Source organism: Rhinopithecus roxellana, chromosome 20, assembly GCF_007565055.1.
Source record: "Rhinopithecus roxellana isolate Shanxi Qingling chromosome 20, ASM756505v1, whole genome shotgun sequence".
Classification (NCBI taxonomy): Eukaryota; Metazoa; Chordata; class Mammalia; order Primates; family Cercopithecidae; genus Rhinopithecus; species Rhinopithecus roxellana.
Genome location: NC_044568.1, coordinates 6,457,601 through 6,480,711, shown reverse-complemented (window position 1 = coordinate 6,480,711; position 23,111 = coordinate 6,457,601). Strand labels below are relative to the sequence as shown.

At 51.1% G+C, this 23,111-nt stretch overlaps 1 protein-coding gene across 2 annotated transcripts in view; it reads right to left on the bottom strand.

Moving 5' to 3' along the window:
* The window catches only part of SRL (sarcalumenin), a 53,447-nt gene extending 30,336 nt beyond the window's left edge, over window positions 1-23,111 (bottom strand). Inside the window, exon 1 of one of the 2 annotated variants that reach the window (XM_030925575.1) lies at window positions 23,023-23,111. In XM_030925575.1, the coding sequence (XP_030781435.1) occupies window positions 23,023-23,083 (61 nt within the window). In that variant the 5' untranslated portion in view covers window positions 23,084-23,111. The remainder of the gene's footprint in view (window positions 1-23,022) is intronic. The other variant, XM_030925576.1, reaches the window with a different exon arrangement.

Below are 23,111 nucleotides of genomic sequence, written 5' to 3'. Positions count from 1 at the left end.
TTTAAGCGATTCTCCTGCCTCAGCCTCCCGAGTAGCTGGGACTACAGGTGCGTGCCACCATGCCCAGCTAATTTTTTGTATTTTCAGTAGAGACAGGTTCACCACGTTAGCCAGGATGGTCTCGATCTCCTGACTTCATGATCTGCCTGCCTCAGCCTCCCAAAATGCTGGAATTACAGCCACAGTGCCTGGCCTATTCCATTCTTTTCTTTTCCCTCGGCAGCCTCATGGCCACACAGCAGGCCTGGCTGCCTACTCCCTAGTTCCCACGGGACTCCCCTGAAGACAGGAAGGTTGAAGCCATGGCAGGGCTAGAGCAAGTGTACATTCCACACTCGCTGTCCCCGGGCTGACCCTCCCTGGTCAACACTGAGAGCCACATGTGGCCACCTCCAGCCCATGTCTGAGGAGCTCAGTGGGCCGGCCTGCCCAAAGGGTCCTGCTCAGCCCTACCCAAAAATGGCCCAGATCCCTGCACTGACGCCTGAATGTGGTTTTGTATTTGTTCTATGGGGCTGCTGTGACAAAGCACTACAAACTCAGTGGCGTAAAACAATGGAAATGTGTTCACTCACAGTCCTGAAGGCCAGAAGTCTCAAATCAAGGTGCCAAGAGGGCCACCTCCTCTGAAACCCACAGGAGAGACTCCTTCGTTGCCTCTCTAGCTTCTGGTGTTTGCCAGCAACTCTTGGCTTGTGGCTGCGTCACTCCAGTCTCTGCCTCCATCGACAGAAGGCCTTCTCTGTATGTCTGTATCTTTTCTCCTCCCATAAGGACACCTTCATATTGGATTTACCACCAGCCCCACTCCAGCATGACCTCATCTTAACTAACTACATCTGCAACCACCCTACTTCCAAATAAGGTCACATTCTGAGGTTCTGGGGTTAGGACTTCAACGCATCCTTTTGGGGGATGCATTCCAACCCACAACAGGTCTCCCAACAGCCCACACCACCACCTGCCTAACCCACTGTCACCCCCTTCCCCCGGCCTGGCCCCTCACTAATCCCGGCTCACATTTCAGATCTCAGCTTTGAGGCCCATCCCTTGGGAGGCCTTCCCGACCCCTCCTCTGCTCTGTGTCCCTGCAGCACCTGTCACCTATGTGACATCACCCTATGTGATGGCTTTTTAAAAAAAACAGGGTCTCACTCTTGTAACCCAGGATAGAGTGCAGTGGCGCGATCTCAGCTCACTGCAACCTCTACCTCCTGGGTTCAAGTGATTCTCCTGCCTCAGCCTCCTGAGTAGCTGGGACTACAGGTGTGCACCACCATGCTCGGCTAATATTTGTATTTTTGGTAGAGATGGGGTTTTGCCATGTTGCCCAGGCTGGTCTTGGACTCCTGACCTCAGGTGATCCACCCACCTTGGCCTCCCAAAGTGCTGAGATTACAGGTGTGAGCCACTGCGCCTGGCCCTTTTTTTTTTTTTTTTTTCTTTTAACCTGTGTCCCTCCATAGATGAGCAGCTTCTGGAGGCTGGTGCCTGTGGTTTATCCCCAGGATAGTTGCAGGTGTCCAGCTGGGGCTTGGCAGATATCCCCCTACCATAAGTACCTGCTGGCTGCACTGAGAGCACCTGACAGTAATGAGCCTTGCTCCTTGCCAGCACTTCTCAAGGTATGGCTTGGGGGCTGTTTGCAAAAGGACCACAGAGGAACTTGGTTAAAAGTACAATCCCTGGTGGGATGCGGTGACTCACGCCTGTAATCCCAGCACTTTGGGAAGCTGAGGCAGATGGATCACCAGAGGTCTGGAGTTTGAGACCAGCCTGGCCAACATGATGAAACCTCGTCTCTACTTAAAATATAAAAATTAGGCTGAGTGCGGTGGCTCCTGCCTGTAATCTCAGCACTTTGGGAGGCTGAGGTGGGCAGATCACTTGAGGTCAGGAGTTCAAGACCAGCCTGGCCAACATGGTAAAACCCCATCTCTACTAAAAATACATAAAATATTAGCCAGGCATGGTGCTGTGCACCTGTAATCCCAGCTACTCGTGAGGCTGAGGCAGGAGAATGGCGTGAACCCAGGAGGCGGAGCTTGCATTGAGCTGAGACTGTGCCACTGTACTCCAGCCTGGATGACAGAGCAAGACTCTGTCTCAAAAAAAAAAGAGGCCTATTCTAAGGCCTCTGCAACAAACTCACAGTGGTCAGGGGGCCTCAGGAATCCACCCTTTTTTTTTTTTTAAGAGACAGAATCTTGCTCTGTCACTCAAGCTGGAGTGCAGTGGTGCAATCATGGCTCACCGCAGCCTCAAATTCCAAGGCTCAAATGATCCTCCCACCTCAGCCTCCCGAGTAGTGGGACTACAGGTGCATGCCATCATATCTGGCTATGTTTCTAAATGTTTTTTGTAAAGACAGGGTCTTACTCTGTTATTCAGGCTGGGCTCAAGTGATCCTCCCACCTGGGCCTCCCATAGGTCTGAGATTACAGAAAGATGAGCCACCATATCCAGGTGGCCATATCCATATTTAAAAGGAATCTGCCTTTTAAATAAGTTCCTAGAAGATTCTCACACACAAGAGAGAACCACCATCCTTGGACCTTGATTATGGGAGTCAATCTAAGCTCATCTTCCCAGAGACCTACAGGTTACAAAGGGTGGAGGAACCTGCCTGTATGAGGCTGCACCAGTCCTACCCCTGGGACCCTCTTCCTAGCTATGATCCATTTCCACGGCCACAGGCGGCCAACAAACGCTGATGCCCATCAGCTCCAGGCCCATCATGGGTGGGGGCATAGCTGGCCCTGCTCTCTGCCAGATGATATTCCTGGGAGGAGAATGCAGAGAGAGGAGCACCTGGTGGTCGGGGGCCCTCACAGCAACTACCATGGATGGAACTCTGGTGGCCAGGCAGAGCTGCCCAAGGAGCACAGTGATGGAACAGCCCTGGGACCCCGGGCCTCTGGAGGAGGGAGAGGAGAGGAGGAGGGAGAGAGAGAGGAGTGGAAAATCAGCATTAGGAGCCCAAGTGTTCTCCCCTAATCAGCAGTGAGACCTCAAGCAAGTATTTAAACATTTCTGGGCATGTTTCATTAGTAATAAAACAGAAGAGAAAAACACCCACCCTGCCCACCCCTCAGGCTTGCGGGGCCTTCATTCCACTACTATTGATGGACTGCCTATGTACTGTCACACAGTGGGAGGAATTCTGAAAGCTGGAGAGTACTAGAATGTACAAGATATTTCTAATATTAAGATAAAGTGAGTCCGGGCATGGTGGTTCATGCCTATAATCCCAGGACTTTGGGAGGCCTAGACGGGAGGATTGCTTGAGCTCAGGAGTTCGAGACCAACCTGGGCAACAGGGTGAAACCTCATCTCTGTAAAAAATTTTTAAAATTAAAAAAAATAAGTGTAATGGCTCACACCTGTGGTCCTAGGTACTCAGGAGGCTGAGGTGGGAGGATGGCTTGAGCCCATGAGATGGAGGTTGCAGTGAGCCGAGATTGCGCCACTGCACTCACTGCACTCTCACCTGGGCAACAGAGCAAGATCCTGTCTCAAAAAAAAAAAAAAAAAGAAATAAAGTGTCCCCAAAATGTATATCCACACAAAAACCTGTACACTGATGTTTATGAGCAGTGTGATTCACAACAGCCAAAAAGTGGAAACAGCCCGATCACACAATGGAAGTGATCTACACAATGGAATATTTCCCAGCCATGGAAAGGAGTGGAGCCTGCCACCTGCTACAACATGGCTGAAACTGGAAGACATGGTGGTAAGTGAAAGAAGCTGGACACAAAAGACCACATATTGTGTGATTCCATTTATATGAAAGTCCAGAATAGGCAAATCCATAGAGACAGAAAACAGACTGGTGGTTGCTGGGGGAGCAGGGAGGAATGGATGCTGGAGGAGAACTGGGGAGCGAGTGCTAAAGGGCCCAGAGCTTCTTTTCAAGGTGATAAAAAATGTTCTAAAATTGACTGTGTTGATGGCTGCATGTATCTGTGAATATATTAAAAACGACTGAATTGTACGCTTTAAATGAGAAAATTACATGACGTATGAATTATATCTCAGTAAACCTGTTTTCAAAAATAATAAAGAGCCGGGTGTGGTGACTCACCCCTGTAATCCCAGCACTCGGTGAGGCTGACGTGAGAGGATCTCTTGAGGCCAGGAGTTCAAGATCAGCCTGGGCAACATAGGGAGACCTCATCTCTACCAAAAATACAAAAAATGAACTGGGTGTGGTGGTGTGCACCCGTAGTGCCAGCTGCTCAGGAGGCTGACGTGGGAGGATCGCCTGAGCCCAGGAGGTTGAGGCTTCAGTGAGCCCTGATTGTACCACTGCACTCCAGCCTAGGTGACAAAGTGAGACCCTGTCTCAAAGTAATAATAATAATAATAATAATAATAATAATAATAATAATGTGTCTGATTCTTTTCTTTCTCCAAAACCTTAATTAAACCTGTCATTGACCTTCAAAATATACCCTCAATCCAACCATTTCTTAACACCCTGCCCCCGCTGGCTCTCTGGCCCAGCCACTATCATCTCCCACCTGGATTGTTGATGTCACCCCTTCCTGAGCTGCCTGCTTCTGTCCCCCATCCCCTGTGTGTTTCCCACAAAGCAGCAGAGCAACAGGAGACCCCAACTCCACACACCCCCTCCAATGGCTCCCACCTCATGCAAAGAAGAGGCCAACATCCTATGGTGACTCAGAGGCCCGCGCCCTCTAGCCCTGCTTCGCCTGTGACCCCATCTCTCCCATGTTCCCCATCATCCACTGTGTCCAACCAACGTGGATTTGCTCTTCAGGGCCCCTCCTGCCCCCTGTGCTTGCTTTGCTTTCTGCTGAGAATGTTCATGCTTCCCAGACAACCATCTGACTCACTCCTTCCTCTTCTAAGTCTGCTCCAATGTCACCAGCTCCATAAGGTCTTCCCTGGCCACCTACTGAATTACTGAATATTGTCTCCTAGTCGGTCTTCCCCATTTTCCATCCCTGGTTTTTCTCCATTGCATCTACCACCTTCTAATAATCTACATAACTTACTCAGTTTCCTGTCTGTCAGGGATTTTGTAGCCCCAGCACCTAGGGCAGCCATTGGATGGATGGATGAATGGAAGAATGGACAGCTAGATGGATGAATGAATGGAAGGATGGATGGATGAACAGATGAATGGATGGATGGGTAGATGGATGAATGGAAAGATGGATGGATAAACAGATGAATGGATGGATGGGTGGATGGATGAATGGATGGATGGGTGGATGGATGGGTGGATGGATGAATGGATGGATGGATGGAAGGATAGATAGATGGATGAATGGGTAGGTGGGTGGGTGGAAGTATGGATGGATGGATGGATGGGTGGATGGATGAATGAATGGAGGGACAGATGGATGGACAGATATATGGATGGATGGATGGATGGATGGGTGGATGGATGGATGAATGGATGGACAGATATATGGAAGGATGGATGGATGGGCAGAAGAATGGGTGAATGGACAGATGGATGGACAAATACATGAATGGATGAATAAATGGGTGGATGGATGGATGGATGGAAGGAAGGGTGAATGGAAGGATGATGGATGGGTTAACATGTGGATGAAGGAATGGAAGGATGAATGAAAGGAAATATGGATGAACAGATGAATGGAAGGATGGATGAGTGGGTGGATGGATGCGTAATAGATAAATGGATGGGTGGATGGATGGGTGAATGGATGGATGGAAGGACGGATGGATGGATGGATGGAAAGATGAATGGAAGGATGGATGAATGGATGAATGGATGGAAGGATGAATGGATGGGTGGATGGATGAGTAGACAGATGGATGAGTGGATGAATAGGTGTGTGGGTGGATGAGTGGGTGGATGGATGGATGAAAAGATGGAAGAATGGACTGATGGATGGATGGATGATGGATGGATGGACGGATGAACGGACAAATGGATGGATGGATAAATGGGTGGACTGATGAATGGAAGGATGGATAAAAGGAAGGATGGATGGCGAATGAATGGAAGAGTGGATAGATGAATGGATGGACAGACAGATGGATAGATGGGTGTGTTGTGGGAAGTCAGGTACCCCGAACAGAGGGACCGGCTGAAGCCATGGCAGAAGAACATACATTGTGAAGATTTCATGGACATTTATCACTTCCCTAATCAATACCCTTGTGATTTCCTATGCCTGTCTTTACTTTAATCTCTTAATCCCATCATCTTCATAAGCTGAAGAGGATGTATGTCACCTCAGGACCCTGTGATGATGCTTTAACTGCATAAATTGTTTGTAGAGCATGTGTGTTTGAACCATATGAAATCTGGGCACCTTGAAAAAAGAACAGGATAATAGCAATGTTCAGGGAACAAGGAAGATAACCTTAAACTCTGACTGCCAGTGAGCCAGCTGGAACAGAGCCATATTTCTCTTCTTTCAAAAGCAAATAGAAGAAATATCGCCGGGCGCGGTGGCTCAAGCCTGTAATCCCAGCACTTTGGGAGGCCGAGACGGGCGGATCACGAGGTCAGGAGATCGAGACCATCCTGGCTAACACGGTGAAACCCCGTCTCTACTAAAAACTACAAAAAACTAGCCGGGCGACGTGGCGGCGCCTGTAGTCCCAGCTACCCGGGAGGCTGAGACAGGAGAATGGCGTGAACCCGGGAGGCGGAGCTTGCAGTGAGCTGAGATCCGGTCACTGCACTCCAGCCTGGGTGACAGAGCGAGACTCCGTCTCAAAAAAAAAAAAAAAAAAAAAAAGAAATATCGCTGAATTCTTTTTCTCAGCAAGGAACATCCCTGAGAAAGAGAAAGGCCCCTGAGGTTAGGCCCCTGAAATGGCCCCTTTGGGGGCGGCTGTCTTTCATGGTTGAAAGCGAAGGGATGAAATAAGCCTTGGTCTCCTGTAGTGCTCCCAGGCTTCTTAGGACAAGGAAATTCCCGCCTAATAAATTTTGATCAGACAGGTTGTCTGCTCTCAAACCCTGTCTCCTGATGTCATCAATGACAAAGTGTGCCTGAAACTTCATTAGCAATTTTAATTTCGCCCCATCCTGTGGTCCTGTGATCTCGCCCTGCCTCCATTTGCTTTGTGATATTTTATTACCTTGTGAAGCATGTGATCTCTGAGACCCACACCCTATTCATACACTCCTGCCCTTTTGAAAATCGCTAACAAAAACTTGCTGGTTTTATAGCTCAGGGAGCATCACGGAAACTGCCGACATGTGATGTCTCCCCCGGACACCCAGCTTTAAAATTTCTTTCTTTTGTACTCTTTATTTCTCAGACCAGCTGATGCTTAGGGAAATAGAAAAGAACCCACGTTGAATATCGGGGGTGGGGTTTCCCCTGATATGGGTGGATGGGTGGGTGGGTGGATGGATGGATGAATGGATGGGTGGATGGATGGGTAGGTGGATGGATGATGGATGGATGGGTGGATGCATGGATAGATGGGTGGATGGACGGATGGATGGGTGGATGCACAGATAGATGGGTGGATGGATGGAAGGGTGGGTGGATGAATGGATGGATAGATGGATGGATGGATGGATGGATGGATGGATGGATGGATGGATAGGTGGATGGATGGATAGATGGATAGGTAGATGGATGGATGGACAGATGGGTGGAAAGAAGAATGGGTGGATGGATAGATGAATGGAGAGATGGATGGATGAGTAGACTAATGGATGGAAGGATGGATGTGTGGATGGGTGGATGAGTGAATGGATGATGGGTGGATGAATGGATAGATGAGTGGATGGGATGAATGGGTGAGTAGATGAGTAGATGGATGATGGGTAGATGATGGATGGGTGGACAGATGGGTGGATGGAAGGATGGATGAATGGATGGATCGATGGTGGTGGTGGCAAAATGGAAGACCTTCCCTCAACCCCACTTGGGTTCCAAGAGACAGGAGAGGACCCAGATTCAGAACCAGAGAAGTGCTTGCCTAGGAATAGGCTGTGTCCTCAGGCCATGTCACCTAACCTCTCCAGGCCTGCTTCTCATTATTAAAAGGCACCAGAGGAGCTGCTTTCCACACCTTTCAAAAATGTGACAGCCACACAAACTGAACTGCTGAGTTGCAGGGCCTCCTCTTAAAGCCTTAAGATCTTATTGGAGGGAAAGGTAAGCAGGCAGAAAGATGGAACTAACTTCAGGGCAGCTCCTGAGCAGGAATGTGAACCCAAAGGGCTTAGTGGAGGAGCCCATGAGGAAGTGAAGTCATTTGGGGTGGGACACTGCAGGAGCCCAGCCAGGTGTGTGGGGACAGTGGCTGTGGTTAGGATAGTGGGACATAGTCAAAGGAGAGCCTGGGATGCTGGTCTAAGGAGGGCCTGGGATACTGGTCTAAGGAGGGCCTGGGATGCTGGTCTAACGAGGGCAGTCTGGGCTTCCTGGACCAGGCCTCCTGATCATTGGTGGCCACTTCTGAAAAGGGCTGAAGGCCGGGAACGGTGACTCACACTTGTAATCCCAGCACTTTGGAAGGCTGAGGCAGGTGGATCACAACGTCAGGAGTTCAAGACCAGCCTGGCCAAGATGGTGAAACCCTATCTCTACCAAAAATACAAAAATTAGCTGGATATGGTGGCATGCGCCTATAATCCCAGTTACCCAGGAGGCTGAGGCAGAGAACTGCTCGATCCCAGGAGGTGGAGGTTGCAGTGAGCTGAGATCACACCACTGTACTCCAGCCTGGGCAACAGAGTGAGACTCTGTCTAAAAAAAAAACAAAAACAAAAACAAAAAAGGCCGGGCACAGTGGCTCATGCCTATAATCCCAGCACTTTGGGAGGCCAAGGTGGGCGGATCACGAGGTAAGGAGATCAAGATCATCCTGGCTAACACACTGAAACCCCATCTCCACTAAAAATACAAAAAAATTAGCCGGGTGTGGTGGCGGGTGCCTGTAATCCTAGCTATTCGGGAGGCTGAGGCAGGAGAATGGCATGAACCCGGGAGGTGGAGCTTGCAGTGAGCCGAGATCACACCACTGTACTCCAGCCTGGGTGACAGAGCGAGACTCTGTCTCAAAAAAAAGGAAAGAAAGAAAGAAAGAAAAGAAAAGGAAAGAAAGAAAGAAAGAAAAGAAAAGAAAAGAAAAGAAAAGAAAAGAAAAGAAAAGAAAGAAAGAAAGAAAGAAAGAAAGAAAGAAAGAAAGAAAGAAGAAAGAAAGAAAGAAAGAGAAAAAAAAGAAAGGCCTGAAGACTCTGGGGCTGGGTAGAGATGGGGACCAGTCTCCTCACTCCTGTTCCCCTCCAGAACTGGACCGAGCCACAGCCACCAGCTTCAATGGCTGTTCAAACACCCCAGCCTCTGGGTTTAGGACCCCTGCCACCCACAGTGAGAAGACACAGCCTTCTAGTGGGGGACCCCTCCCTCTAGAGAGGGAGAAGTCATAAGAAAGTGAACTTCTCAGCAACACTCAAGAAGGTTCCACACACACGCTCACATGTTCACTGCAGCATTACTCACAACAGCGAAGACACAGAATCAACCCAGGTGCCCATCAACGGTGGACTGAATCAAGAAGATGTGGTACATCTACACCATGGAATACCACACAGCCATTAAAAAAAATAATCATGGCCAGGCGCAGTGGCTCACAATTGTAATTCCAGGACTTTGGCAGGCTGAGGTGGGTGGATCACGAGGTCAGGAGATCGAGACCATCCTCGCTAACATGGTGAAACCCCGACTCTACTAAAAATACAAAAAAATTAGAAAGGCATCGTGGCGGATACCTGTAGCCCCAGCTACTCGGGAGGCTGAGGCAGGAGAATGGCGTGAACCCAGGAGGCGGAGCTTGCAGTGAGCTAAGATGGCACCACTGCACTCCAGCCTGGGTGACAGAGCAAGACTCTGTCTCAAAAAAAAAAAAAAAAATTCATGTTGTTTGCAGAAACATGGATGCAGCTGGAGGCCATTATCCCAAGCAAATTAAGGCAGAAACAAAAAACCAAAGACTGCGTATTCTCACTTATAAGTGAAAGCTAAGCATTGGACACATGGACATAAAGAGGGGTGCAACAGACACTGGGAACTACTAGACAGGAGAGTGAGAAAGAGGACAAGGGTTGACAAACTACCTACTGGGTACTATGTTCACTATTTGGCTGACAAGATCAACAAAAGCCCAAACCTCAGCATCACGCACTACATCCATGTAAAAAACCTGCCCATGTACCCCCTGAATCTAAAATAAAGTTCACTCACAAGTTCTTCCTCTGAGGAGCTTCTGCAGATGAGGAAGTGCTTTCGCATCCTGCACCATCTCCTGCTTAGCTGCTGTGCCCAGGGCCAAGACTTTGAGGGGACTGCGTGCTGGGGCCTCGTGCAGAAGAAGAGCTGGGCCTCACGTCACAGAGCAAGCCAGTCCTGGGCTTTCGGCTTCTTGGTCCCTTACTCTTTTCATCACACAGGCAGCCAGGACCCAGACCTCCATCCCTTTCCCCTATCTACCTCACCCTGTGTCAGAGGCACACCCCCTAGGAGCTGGGCAATTCTGGTCAATTCTCCCCACCTGGGCAGCCACCCTCCTACCTAGCACCACTGCTAGGCTGGGCTGCCTCCTGAGAATCTATGCCCGAGCCAGCTGTCCATCCGTTCATTCAACACACTTGCCTGGATGTGTCTGCAGAGCTCCAGATCAGCCAGGGGGGCAACACATGAGCTGTGGAACAAAGAGGACCAAGGAAACAGGTACTCCCTCTACCCAGTGGAAGACTGTACCCTAGGAGAAAGCTCCCCCAAATTAGTGTCTCCCTAAAATTCATATCCACCTAGAACCTCAGAATGTGATTTTTTCTTTTCTTTTCTTTTTTTTTTTTTTTTTTTGAGACAGAGTCTCACTCTGTCGCCCAGGCTGGTGTGCGGTGGTGCAATCTCGGCTCACTGCAACCTCCGCCTCCTGGGTTCAAGTGATTCTCCTGCCTCAGCCTCCCAAGTGGATGGGATTACAGGCAGGCACCACCATGCCTGGTTATTTATTTATTTATTTTTGTATCTTTAGTAGAGACAGGGTTTCACCATGTTGGTCAGGCTGGTCTTGAACTCCTGACCTCGTGATCCGTCCCCACCTTGGCCTCCCAAAGTGCTGGGATTACAGGTGTGAGCTATCACAACCAGGAAGAATGTGACCTCCTATGGAAATAGGGTCTTTGCAAATGTAATTGGTTAAGATGAGATCATACTGGATTAGGTGGGCCCTAAACCCAACGTCTTCAATGTCCTTAGGTGATGAGGAGAGGACACAGAGACACACAGACAGGGGAGAAGGCCACATGATGACAGAGGCAGAGAGTGCAGTGATGAAGCTGCCACTCAAAGAACGCCAGGAATTGCTGGCCACCACTGGATGCTGGAAGAGGCAAGGAAGGATCCCCCTTAGACCTTTCAAAGGGAATGTGGCCCTGCCAACACCTTGATTTCAGACATTTGGGCTTCAGAATTGTGAAAGAATAAATTTCTGTGGTTTTGGCCAGGCACAGTGGCTCACACCTGTAATCCCAGCACTTTGGGAGGCCGAGGTAGGATCACTTGAGCCCAGAAGTTCAAGACCAGCCCAGGCAACATGGTGAGAGCCCCGTCTCTGCAAAAAATACAAAAATTAGCTAGCGTGGTGGTGCATGCCTATAGTCTCAGCTACTTGGGAGGCTGTGGTGGGAGGATCACTTGAGCCTGGGAGGCAGAGATTGCAGAGAGCAGAGATCGCACCACTGTACTCCAGGCTGGGCAACAGAGTAAGACCCTGCCTCAAAAAAAAAAAAAAAAAATTGCTGTGGTTTTAAGCCATTGAGTTTGTGGCAATTTGTTACCGTTGTCCCAGGAAGATCACATAGGAACCAACACCTAAGCCTGGTGCTGTGAAATCTTCCCAACACCATTTAACACTGAGCCGATCGTTTTCACCATTCCCATGGCCCCAGACCCTGTCGTCACCATCCTGGGGCCCACATGCTCTGAAACCCAGCTCGAGCCCCCCTTCCAGGAAGCATTCCCCGACAACCGCTCCCCCTTTCTCTGCACCCTCAGGCTGCTTATTTTTAGCTGCGGATTACGTCTACCTTATATGGTTCTCTATTCATGTCATGAGCAGGGGCTGTCTCCCCTCCTAGTCTGTAAGCTCTTTGAGGACAGAGAATCCCAAGGATATTAACAGTCCTGAGCAGGGGCGGCGTGTTGATGGATTCCCCTGGTTGGTCAAGTTTCATGATATTTCAGGAAACTGGAGGCAAATATCAAGTTGCCTCACACTCACAAGAGTGATAACCTGCCATTCTTGTCATAGTCCTTTTAACCTCAAAAAGTATCTGGTATCAAAAAATATTTTAAGCATCCGATAACCGTTTTCTTATTATAGTCACGAAACAGCCTATATAGGGCAAGGATCATTATCCCCACTTTATGGGTGAAGAAACAGACGCAGAGATAGTCAGGGACTTGGCAGCTGATTTGTGATAAAACCAGCATTTGCTCTGCCCCCAGGTTCCGGTGCTCCCACTGTGTCCCACCCCAGGCCAGCTGCTCTGCCTCTGTGTGGGCAGCCCCAGGTGAGGAGGGACTTGGTGGGGTACCCACCGGCTTAACTACCAATTCAGAAAGGAAACAAAGGCAGGAAAGGAGGTGGGCTGGTGTCTTCGGAGCCCAAGGCCAGGGTGGTCTCCCCAGGACAAGGCGAGTACTTGACACTTCTCCAGTTCTTTTCCAGATTCTTCCCAAGTCCTAGAGAGCACTCCTGATCTCTTGATCTCCTTGGGTAAGGTCAAGAAAGACAAGTAATCATCTACGACTTGACACTAAGTAACCAACAAATCGGCTACAGGCTCTCTGGTGGACACGGGCACAGGCGGTCACATCAGGCCCTAAATGCTGTGTAAACTGGATGCCCATCAGAGGCATGGCTTCCAAAAGAATGGCTTGGTCAAGCCTTTACCTATTGTCATCTAGCGGAATTTTTTTTTTTTTTTTTTTTTTTTGCTACAGAGTCTTGCTCTGACACCCAGACTGGAGTGTGGTGGCACAATCACAGTTTACCGCAGCCATGACCTCCTGGGCGCAAGAGATCCACCTGCTCCAGCCTCCCAAGCAGCTGGGACCACACGCATATGCCATTACGCCTGGCTAACTGTTGTATTTTTTATAGATATGGGGTTTCTCCATGTTGCCCAAGCTACTCTCGAACTCCTGGGGTCAAGCGATCTACCCGCTTCAATCTCCCAAAGTGCTGTGATTGCAGGCAAGAGCCACCATGCCCAGCCTAGAGGAAATTCTATGGGAGAAAACTGAGCTGGCCTAGGTCCTAGCCAAATGACTACCTGAAGGAGGACCGGGGGCTGCAGTTTTGGCAGCAATCCAGTGGTGGGGGGCGGCGGGGGCTCCCAAACCCAGGGACTCTCCCCTGAGCTTCTAGCACAAGCCACTTCCTACAGGCCCAGAACTCCAGGCCAGACTTTGCCTGCACCTGTTTGAGCTCAGAGTACAGTCCCTGTTCTAGAGGCATCCAAAAATATCTGAGAGAGAGGGGAACAGGGAGGGGCTATCTGGAAGAAAACAGGCTAGAATCTTCAGAGGGCTGAGAGAAATAACCACTTGGCTCAGCATTCAAGGCTCTTCCCAACTGGCCCCAACTCATCAGGGTGGCCTAATCTCCCCTGAACATGAGCCCCACATTCTAGCCAGAGTTAGTGTCATCCTGTCCCTGACAGTGCGGTGCTCTGAGCTTCCTCACCTCCTGGCTTTTGTCACCATCTTCAGATGTCTCTGCCTGCACAAATCATCTGTCATTCATTAGACATTGTTGACTGCCTTGAATGAGCCAAGCGTCGTGCTACACTGTTAGTGACGAAACACGGGCAAATTAAACAAAGGCACAGCTTCCACCCTCCCCAAGCTGACCATCCAGCGATCGTCCCCTCCCTGGAAGTTGGGCTGAAACCCTGTCCCTCTGCACAGCCAACTTTCCCAACCATCTTCTGAACTTCAACCAGAGTGAGCAGAGGCTGCCGGCTGGGGGTGTTAGTTACATTTTTTTTTCAGTGTGTGTCATCTCCCCAAATAGAAGGTCGGCTCCTGAGGGCAGAGACACAACTCGTTCCCGCCTGCACAGCGCAGCTGGCCAGGACCTCACAGGGCTGACAGGGGGCTGAGAGCTGGGCCTCGCAGGGAGGGACCCACAGCTGCCTTCCACCTCTCCCTGCTCTCATCAAATGCCCCACTCTCTCTGCTCCCTGCAGTCCCTGAGGCATCTGAGTCTGAGATCGTGCCATACCCTCATGCTTCTATTTGATCCTTTTGTGCCCTCATCCCTAACCCGAGTCCATCCTGCTTTTCTAACCTAAAGGGGGACTCCCTTTAGGAAGCATCTCTCACTTCTTCAGGACTTGGCACCCAACCTATCCTCTCCTGCCAGAGTTGGCCACAGCCTGCACTCATTCTGTGCTCTCTTTTTTTTTTAAATGTGGGGTCTTGCTCTGTTGCCCAGGCTAAAGTACAGTGGTATAATCTTGGCTCACTGCAACCTCAACCTCCCAGGCTCAAGCCATCCTTCCACCTTAGCCTCCCGAGTAGCTGAGACCACAGGTATACCCAGTACATCCAGTTATTTTTAAAATTTTTTGTAGAGACAAGATCTCATTGTGTTGCCCAAGCTGGTCTGGAACTTCTGGGCTCAAGCAATCCTGCTACCTTAGCCTCCCAAAGTGCCAGGATTACAGGTGTGAGCCACTGTGCCTAGCCTATTAATTAAATGTAATAAATTACACTGGCTGCTCCGGGAGTCCCTCTGTGAGGGACGATGAGGAAGTGACAGGCAACAGGCATGTCCCCAAAGTAGGGAGGCAGCTGGGACCTTGACTCCAAGTAAAACCACCTTCAGGGTTGCAGAGGGATGAGGGAGGCTGAAATCAGGTGGAACAGGACTTCTCTGATCTTAGAGAAGGATGACAGCACAGGCTGCCACCATCGAGGAAACGGATCAGTTTCCAGAAATGCAGTTAAATCCATCCCATTTGCTAAACTGCACCCACCCTGGCCACGTCCTGCTGAGGATACCCAGCTGGGGATGAGCACAGGGGACTGGGACCTCTCGAGCACTGGGCAGATCCTACTTAGCAGCCGTGCTCATCAGGACTCCAGTTCATTCATTCATTATTTCACCCATTCAGGACCTGGAAGAGAAATGCCTGCTATGTAGCTCAGTCCCTCTGCACTCAGAACCGGTGAACTACTTACCACCTCTGTGTTGAGATTTAGGAACTTTGGGTAAGACCTTGCCTGCCAAATGGGAAATTCAGTCTTAGAGACATCTTCCTTGAGCTAAAATCTTCTGAATGCTCTGAAACAACAGACAGACTTCAGCAAAGTGCCCGTCTGTGCTGCGAGTCACTGGTCTCCATTGCAATGAGCTGCAGCTCCTCCCCTGACCAGGGTCTTGGTGCAGGGACAGGGGTCGGAGTAGGGGCCCAGTGTGGGTAGGGAAGGGAGACCCAGGAGGGAATGGAGGAGCCAAATAGGGTGAAGGTAGAGTCTGAAGATCAACTTTTAGCTCTAAGAAGACAGATGAAGTCAGGGGTGAGGTCCCTGAGGAGCCAGGACTCCCAGAGCAAACTCGGGAGAGAACAGAAGCCAGCCCACCACCTTGAGCCAAAGTGAGTCCTCACGCCAAAGTGAGTCCCACCAATGCACCACGAGAAGGCACAGGCCTCACAGCCAGAAACACATCATGAAGGGGACCTGAAGCTGGACTCCCATCCCCAGTCCACAAGAAAGAATGAAAACCAAAGTCAGCTGCGTGCAGTGGCTCACACCTGTAACCCCAGCACTTTGGGAGGCCAAGGCAGGAGAATCACTTGAGCCCAGGAGTTTGAGACCAGTCTGAGCAACATAGTGACATAGTGAGACAATGTATCTACAAAAAGTAAAACTAGCTGGGCGTGGTGACACGTCCCTGTAGTCCCAGCTACTCTGAAGGCTGAAATGGGAAGATCACTTGAACCCAGGAAGTTGAGGCTGCAGTGAGCTATGATTGCACTACTGCACTCCAGCCTGGGAGACTAAGTGAGACCTTATCTCACTTATAAAAATAAAAAAGAGAGAGAGGACTACGGTCATCATCTGGGTAACTCAGGCCACACGTCTACCGCGTCAATTTCCACTTAAAAAAGCTAACCCAGCTGGGCCCGGTGGTTCATGCCTGTAATCTCAGCACTTTGGGAGGTCGAGACGGGCGGATCACGAGGTCAGGAGATCAAGACCATCCTGGCTGACATGGTGAAACCTCATCTCCACTAAAAATACAAAAAAAATTAGCCGGGCATGGTGGCAGGCACCTGTAGTCCCAGCTACTTGGGAGGCTGAGGCAGGAGAATGATGTGAACCCAGGAGGCGGAGCTTGCAGTGAGCCAAGATCGCGCCACTGCACTCCAGCCTGGGTGACAGAGCGAGACTCCTTCTTAAAAAAAAAAAAAAAAAAAAAAAAAAAAAAATTGCTAAACGGTCCGGGCACAGTGGCTCATGCCTGTAATCCCAGCACTCGGGAGGCAGAGGTGAGCGGATCATGAGGTCAGGAGATCGAGACCAGCCTGACCAACATGGAGAAACCCCATCTCTACTAAAAATACAAAATTAGCCGGGCTTGGTGGTGCATGCCTGTAATCCCATCTACTCAGGAGGCTAAGGCTGGAGAATCACTTGAACCCGGGAGGCGGAGGTTGCGGTGAGCCAAGATCGTGCCACTGCACTCCAGCCTGGGCAACAAGAGCAAAACTCCATCTCAAAACAAATAAATAAAAGTTAAAAAAAAGAAAAAACTTTTCTCAGCCAGGTGCACTGGTTCACGCCCATGGGAAATCAAGGCAGGTGGATCACTTAAGCCCAGGGATTTGAGACCATCCTGAGCAACACAGTGAATCCTGCGTCTCCCATAAAAAACAAAATTAGTCGGACATAGGGTAGTCCTAGCTACTCGAGAGGCTGAGGTGGGAGGATTGCTTGAGCCCAGGAGGTGGAGACTGCAGTGAGCCTTGATCAACCGCTGCACTCCAGCCTGCACAACAGAGTGAGTCCCTGTCTCACAAAAATAAATAAAAAGGGAAAGAAAAAAATTTTCTCTTCCTCTGTAAACCCATCTGCTTTTAAGTTACTGTTGCTGGCCTTTATTTCTTCCAAACTTAATTTTTAAAAGTTTCTATGTCTAAAGATGTTGCCTCCTCATCCTCACTAAATACCCTCAAACCCTCCTCATCGGCCAGTGACCTGCTGGTTGTCAGAAGCGACAGCTCCTCTCCCTCAGCATCTCTGTGATATTTAATCCTGCTGGCCACCCGCCTTCTTCTAGAAGACCTGGGCGTGCAGGTCACTGTTTCTTCTTGGGTCCCTTCCTATCTACCTATCTTTCTGATAAATTCATTTATCGTCTTTCTCTTCCTACTCTTCAAACTCAGTGTTCATCAAGGATCGGTCCTTGAATCTTTGTGTCTTCCTGGTACAGCTCCCTGGGTGACCTCAGAGCCTCCCTCTCATCTTTATGTAAATGAATCTCACTCCTAAATGCCCTGACCTGACATCCCTCCTGAGCTGCAGTCCTGCCTTTCTAGCCCCTGCCACCTCCATCCAGATGCCCCACGAGTAGCCAATCTTCATAATGACCCAAACTGAACTTTTTTTTTTTTTTTGAGACAGAGTCTTGCTCTGTCACCCAGGCTGGAGTGCAGTGGTGTGATCTCAGTTCGCTGCAACCTCTGCCTCCCAGGTTCAAGCAATTCTCCTGCCTCAGCCTCCCGAGTAGCTGGGATTACAGGCTCATGCCACTATGCGTGGCTAATTTTTTTGTATTTTTAGTAGAGATGGGGTCTCATCCTATTAGTCAGGCTGGTCTCAAACTCCTGACCTCATGGTCTGCCCTCCTCAGCCTCCCAAAGTGCTGGGATTACAGGTATAAGCCACCGCATCCAGCCCTGAACTATTTTTTTTTTTTTTTTGAGGGAGGGTCTCACTCTGTTGCCCAGGTTGGAGTACAATGGTGCAATCACAGCTCACTACAGTCTCAGCCTACCGAGCTCAAGCGATCCTCCTGCCTCAACCTCCCAAGTAGCTGGGACTACAGGCACCTGCCACCATGCTCAGTTCATTTTTTCTATTTTTTTGTTTTTTTAAATTTTCTATGTTGTCCAAGCTGGTCTAAAACCCCTGGGCTCAGGCATCCTCCCGCCTCTGCCTCCCAAAGTTCTGGGATTACAGGTGTGAGCCACTTCACCCAGGCCCAAACTGAACTCTTAACATCTATTCCTCTCTCTCATGTTCCCAGTCTATTTTTCTGGAAAGATCATTCTCCCAGCGACCTCGACAGAACCTTTAAGGGCCCCCTCCCTGGGCCTGGCTCCCAAGCTGGGAAGGCCAGGGATTCTACACCAGCTATCAACTGGGTCCACCCCTTCTCTCCACTCCCAACCTCTCGCCCAGGTCCACACTCCCTCACCTACCTCTCTGGTGTGGCTGACTAATCAGTCTCCCCTCGCCCTACTCTTCCTACAGACAACTGCCAGATAGATCTTCCCTGAGCCCTTGGTGGTGACCCACTACCCACCAAGCAAAGCCCTGCTTGGCCTAACAAGGCCCTTCACACTTCAGCCCCAACCTTGCCTTCCAAACACGTCCCACCACCCCACTTCCATCTGCCCACCTTCATGCAAGACAGAACAACGTTCCCCTTTCCTGGGTCTCACCAGAGCCCAGTTGCTCTGGCACCTGAGTTTGCTCCTCTTGTTCCCTCATCTCAGAATTCCTTTCCTGCCATCTTTCTGTTCTGAATCCTGCTTTCCTCAAGGCCCAGCTCAAATATTCCCTCATCCGGAAAACCTTTTCTGATCTGATCCACTCAGCTCAAGATGGTCTCCTCCCTGCCTTCAACCCACCTTGCTTTTCTCATGCCTCCCCAATGACACTGATGTGTATCCCGTTTGACCAGGTTCAGCTACGTGCAAGGCGGAAGACACCTCCTCTCCCCTACTGGACTATAAACATTGAACATAAAATGCCTGTCTCAATTCCCCTAGCACCATACCTTAAAGACAACAGGGACGCAGTAAACGCCGGATGGGCTCACGAATGATGAAGCCTGGTGAAGTGTTTGAATGAGTGATGTTTATAGGGAAGGGGTTGCGCTGCCATGAGGCCTGGATTTGGGTTTGGAGCAGGGCATATGCCCAGGAGACAGAGCTAAGCCCAGGCGCTCCATCCCACAGCCATGGCCCTCCCGGCTCCCCACTCCGCCAGCTGCCTTGTTCCAGCTAGGATGTACAGGGCCTAGCCCTGTCCTTAGCCCTGCAGGCCAGGTCAGAGAACGGAAGCAGCTGTCCTCCTCCTATGTCCATAGGCTGACTCTCCCCAGCCCACCATACCCAAGTAGGCACCAAACAGCCAGCTGGATGCTACCGGCCTCATCTGGACCTCCCTCTGGGGGATAAGTGGGTAAAAGCACCGGCCAAGGAGTGGAAAGGACTGAATTCCAGCTCTGGCCTGCAATGAATTCACTGTTTGACCTTCACCGTAATACCCGGATGTGGGACAAAACCAGCAGTTCCTAAACAGCAGTTCCACAGGCCACCATGCCAGGTGCCACTTTTTTTTTTTTTTTTTTTCTTGAGACAAGGTCTCGCTCTGTCACCCAGGCTTGAGTGCAGTGGTGCAATCACAACTCACTGTAGCCTTGACCTCCTGGGTTCATGTGATCCTCCCATCTCAGCCTCTCCCATAGCTGGGACCACAGGTATGCACCCCTACACCCAGCTAATTTTTTGTGTTTTATTTGAGAGACAGGGTGTCACTATGTTGTCTAGACTAGTCTCAAATTCTTAGCTTCAAGTGATGCTCCCACCTTGGCTACCCAAAGCGCTGGGATTACAGGTGTGAGCCACTGTGTCCGACCAAGGTGTCACTTTTTTGAGGGATGTGTTCATTACCACGGCCCAGTCTAGTGCATTCCAGGCTCACTGTGGGACCAGATGTCCCCTACAGGCTTGCCCAGCAGCACCAAATGAGGAGTCAGGGAACCAGCTGTGGGGAAAAGGCTTCTGGGGTCTGTTCTCTGCCCAAGACCCCTGAGCTTGCTGCATTTTCTCAGCAGCCCTCCCACGGCGGATCCTAGCATCTGGGCTGCCCTGTTGAGGAAACTGGAGTGCTGGCCTCTTTCCAGAAATAACCAGCGAGGAGTGGGAGAGAAAGGGGCAGGGAAAGGGCTTCCTGATCGTCACTGTGCACCCTTGTCTCACATGGCAGGCACTGAGCCGTGGGCACTCACAGAGGGGCAGCCCCAGCATGCACCAGCCCTTCGCCACTGGGGTGGCCGAGTGGGGCCAGGGCAGATGGGCAAGTCTGAAACTATGGCTGGAGCTGGAGGAAGGATGAGGGATGGACAGGAATCCCCAGATCCCCAATCTCTGTATCAAGCAACAGGAAGGACAACAGGAAGCAAAGAAGTCCCAAATTCTGCCTTTAGCAATAAACACCAATGGCTTAAACCCCAAGAAATGCTTTCTCGGCAGATCCCACTCTCCAGGGAAACAAAAAGCATAGCTCTTCACCCTGCAAACGAAGGAAGCTCCCCCAGGATGGTCTTATCCACTGCACCCTTTCTCCTCCTTTCACACTCACCCTACAGGGAGAGAGGGGCTTGGGAGTGCAGGCAGGGTCTGTCACAGAGAGACAGGCTGAGGAAAGGAGAGGACCCTGGACCGGGTGTGCCTGTCCCTGACTCGCTGTCTGGCCTCGGAAAAGTCTTCCTGTTCCTCTGGGTTTCCCTCCCTCCCCTGGATGGTGGGGAGACTGATCAAATCATTGCTAGGGGCCTTTCCCACTGCTTTAGGGAGGAATAGCCCCAAACCAGGACTCCCAAAGAGGAGGGCCCCGTGGGTACAAGGGCCTGAGTGCAGCACATCGGGAGGTGGAGACCAGGAATGCCCCACCTGGCTGCTCCTTCCCTGTCCTGGCATGGGCATGGGCGATGGGTGGTCGGTGACGGAGGGGCGCTTGTCTCCTCACAGGGAGGCAAGAAGGAGGGCTGCAGAGCCCACCACCCCAGTCCAGAGCAGCACAGGAGCAACAAGGGGAAAAAGCCAGAGGAGAAGCTCTGCGGGGTCCCGGGCCTAAGAAGCAGGTGGAAGTGGTGAGCGAGAATATCTGCCGCCACCCGGCCGAGGAGCAAGCAAAATAGCGAGGGAAGTTAGCACACAGCAGAGAGATGACGGAAAGAGGTCAGGAGCCAAGATACGACCTTTGGGTGGAGTGGTATTTACCGGGGTGGCCCAATTCTAGAGGGGGAATCGCCCACTAGGAAAGACTGTCACGATGGGGGTGTGAGGAAGCCACCTTGTGGGTTAGAACCTGCTGGTGGATACAGGAGGAAGCCTCTTCTGGGGTACACAGTCCACAGAGGGGCAGAGTCCTGATAAAATCCACCACTGTGGATGAAACCCATAGCCCAATACTGAGCAGGAGCAGGGACAAAGGGAAGCTTTACGCAGGAGGTTGGGGCGGGGCAGACGCACGCTGTGGGACCCAGGAAGGAGAGACAGCAGAGAGAAGAGACCTTTGCACAAGCACCTGCCTGCCTCCTTTCCCCACAGCAAGAGCCCCCAGCAAGGCCTGCAGAACATTCCAGATGGCCAGTTCCCTCGGTGGGAGGAAAGATAAAGGATGTCCCTAAAAGGCCAAAAATTCCTGGGGCCCAGTGTGTAGAAGCCCAGCAGCTGGGGCTGGGCTGCAGCAGAGGAGGGGCCACGAAGGCAGAGGGTGGCAGCGGCTTGGGGCTCCGGATCCAATTACGCAGCTGTTTCCATACTTAGCCGCCTGACAGCCGCCTGGAATACTCAGCACTCAGCCGCTGCAGCCCTGCAAAGCCCAAATTAACTCAAGGACAGACAAGGGCAGGGCCCAGCAGCACTTGCAGCGGCCAGAGCCCCCCACCTTACATCTTGAATCCCCAAGACATAGCTTTTGTTCCCACTCGCTGCCTGCTCTCCTTGCTGGGCCTGTGCCCCTGCAACCCCCTATTCAACCTCAAAGACCTGAAAGGCTGGACCCTGGGCCTCTCCAGACCCAGGTACGAACCTAGGCTCAAAGCCCCGCTGGGGGAAGACTGCCAAGTCATGAAAAGACATGGTGGGAAGTCTGGATCCTAGGGGGATCCCCAGAGCACCTCCCTAAAAGCATTCCCCAGGGGAACCTGGCCTCAGGAACCTTAGGAACAAGAGAGGTGGCAAAACAATCTGGCATCTCCTCCACAGCCTACAGATAACCCCCATGCTGCAACCCAAGCCACCTTCTGCTACCCGAAGGGCTGAGACACCAAAGGGAAGCGTCAGCACGCAGAGACAAGCCCCTTTTCTGACGGAAGCCCCCACCCTGAGCAGAGGCTCCACTCCAGAACGGGCCCCGTTCCTCTTCTGAATTGCATCCAATTCTCTTTCCAGCCCAACCGCCAGCTCTATTTCCGATCTTATCCCAAACCAACTCCAATTCTATCTCACTGCTCCCAAAACGGTCCTCACCTTTGCCCAGTGTATCCCCCCTGTCCTCAATCACACAAACCCAGGTCTCTTGCTGGAGTAGGGCCTCCGCCTTATCTCCCACCAGGTGGGAGGGTCACCTCAACGACCTCCAGCTCCCAGACTGTGCTATTTCGTCCATCTCAGAGGCTCCCCTGTCTTGCCTTTCAGGGCCCTCTTTCCCATATCTACTGGCCAGACTCCTCTCTGACCCGGTTCACAGCTCAGTTCTGTTTGCTGTTCCCACTTCCTCTGGCCTCCCTGAGAGCCCCACAACTGCGCTCCTTCTCTCCAGCACCCAACTCTTTCTCCAAGGCCCCAGGCCTGGGGAAAAGAGAAGGGTAAGAAGACAACAGCCAACAGCCAGGGTTTGCCATCAGCCCCGACCCCGTACCCCACCCATGGTAGACAGAAAACCTTGCAGGAAGTGTGGGGGCGCAGTCTGGGCTGGGTCATGCTGGGAGGGGCCCTACCTGCTTGTCCTGAGAACAGGAGCGAGGCCAGGAGGCAGCCGAGCAGGACCAGCGCCCTCATGGTGACTGCCAAGAGAGCCCAGCTGCTC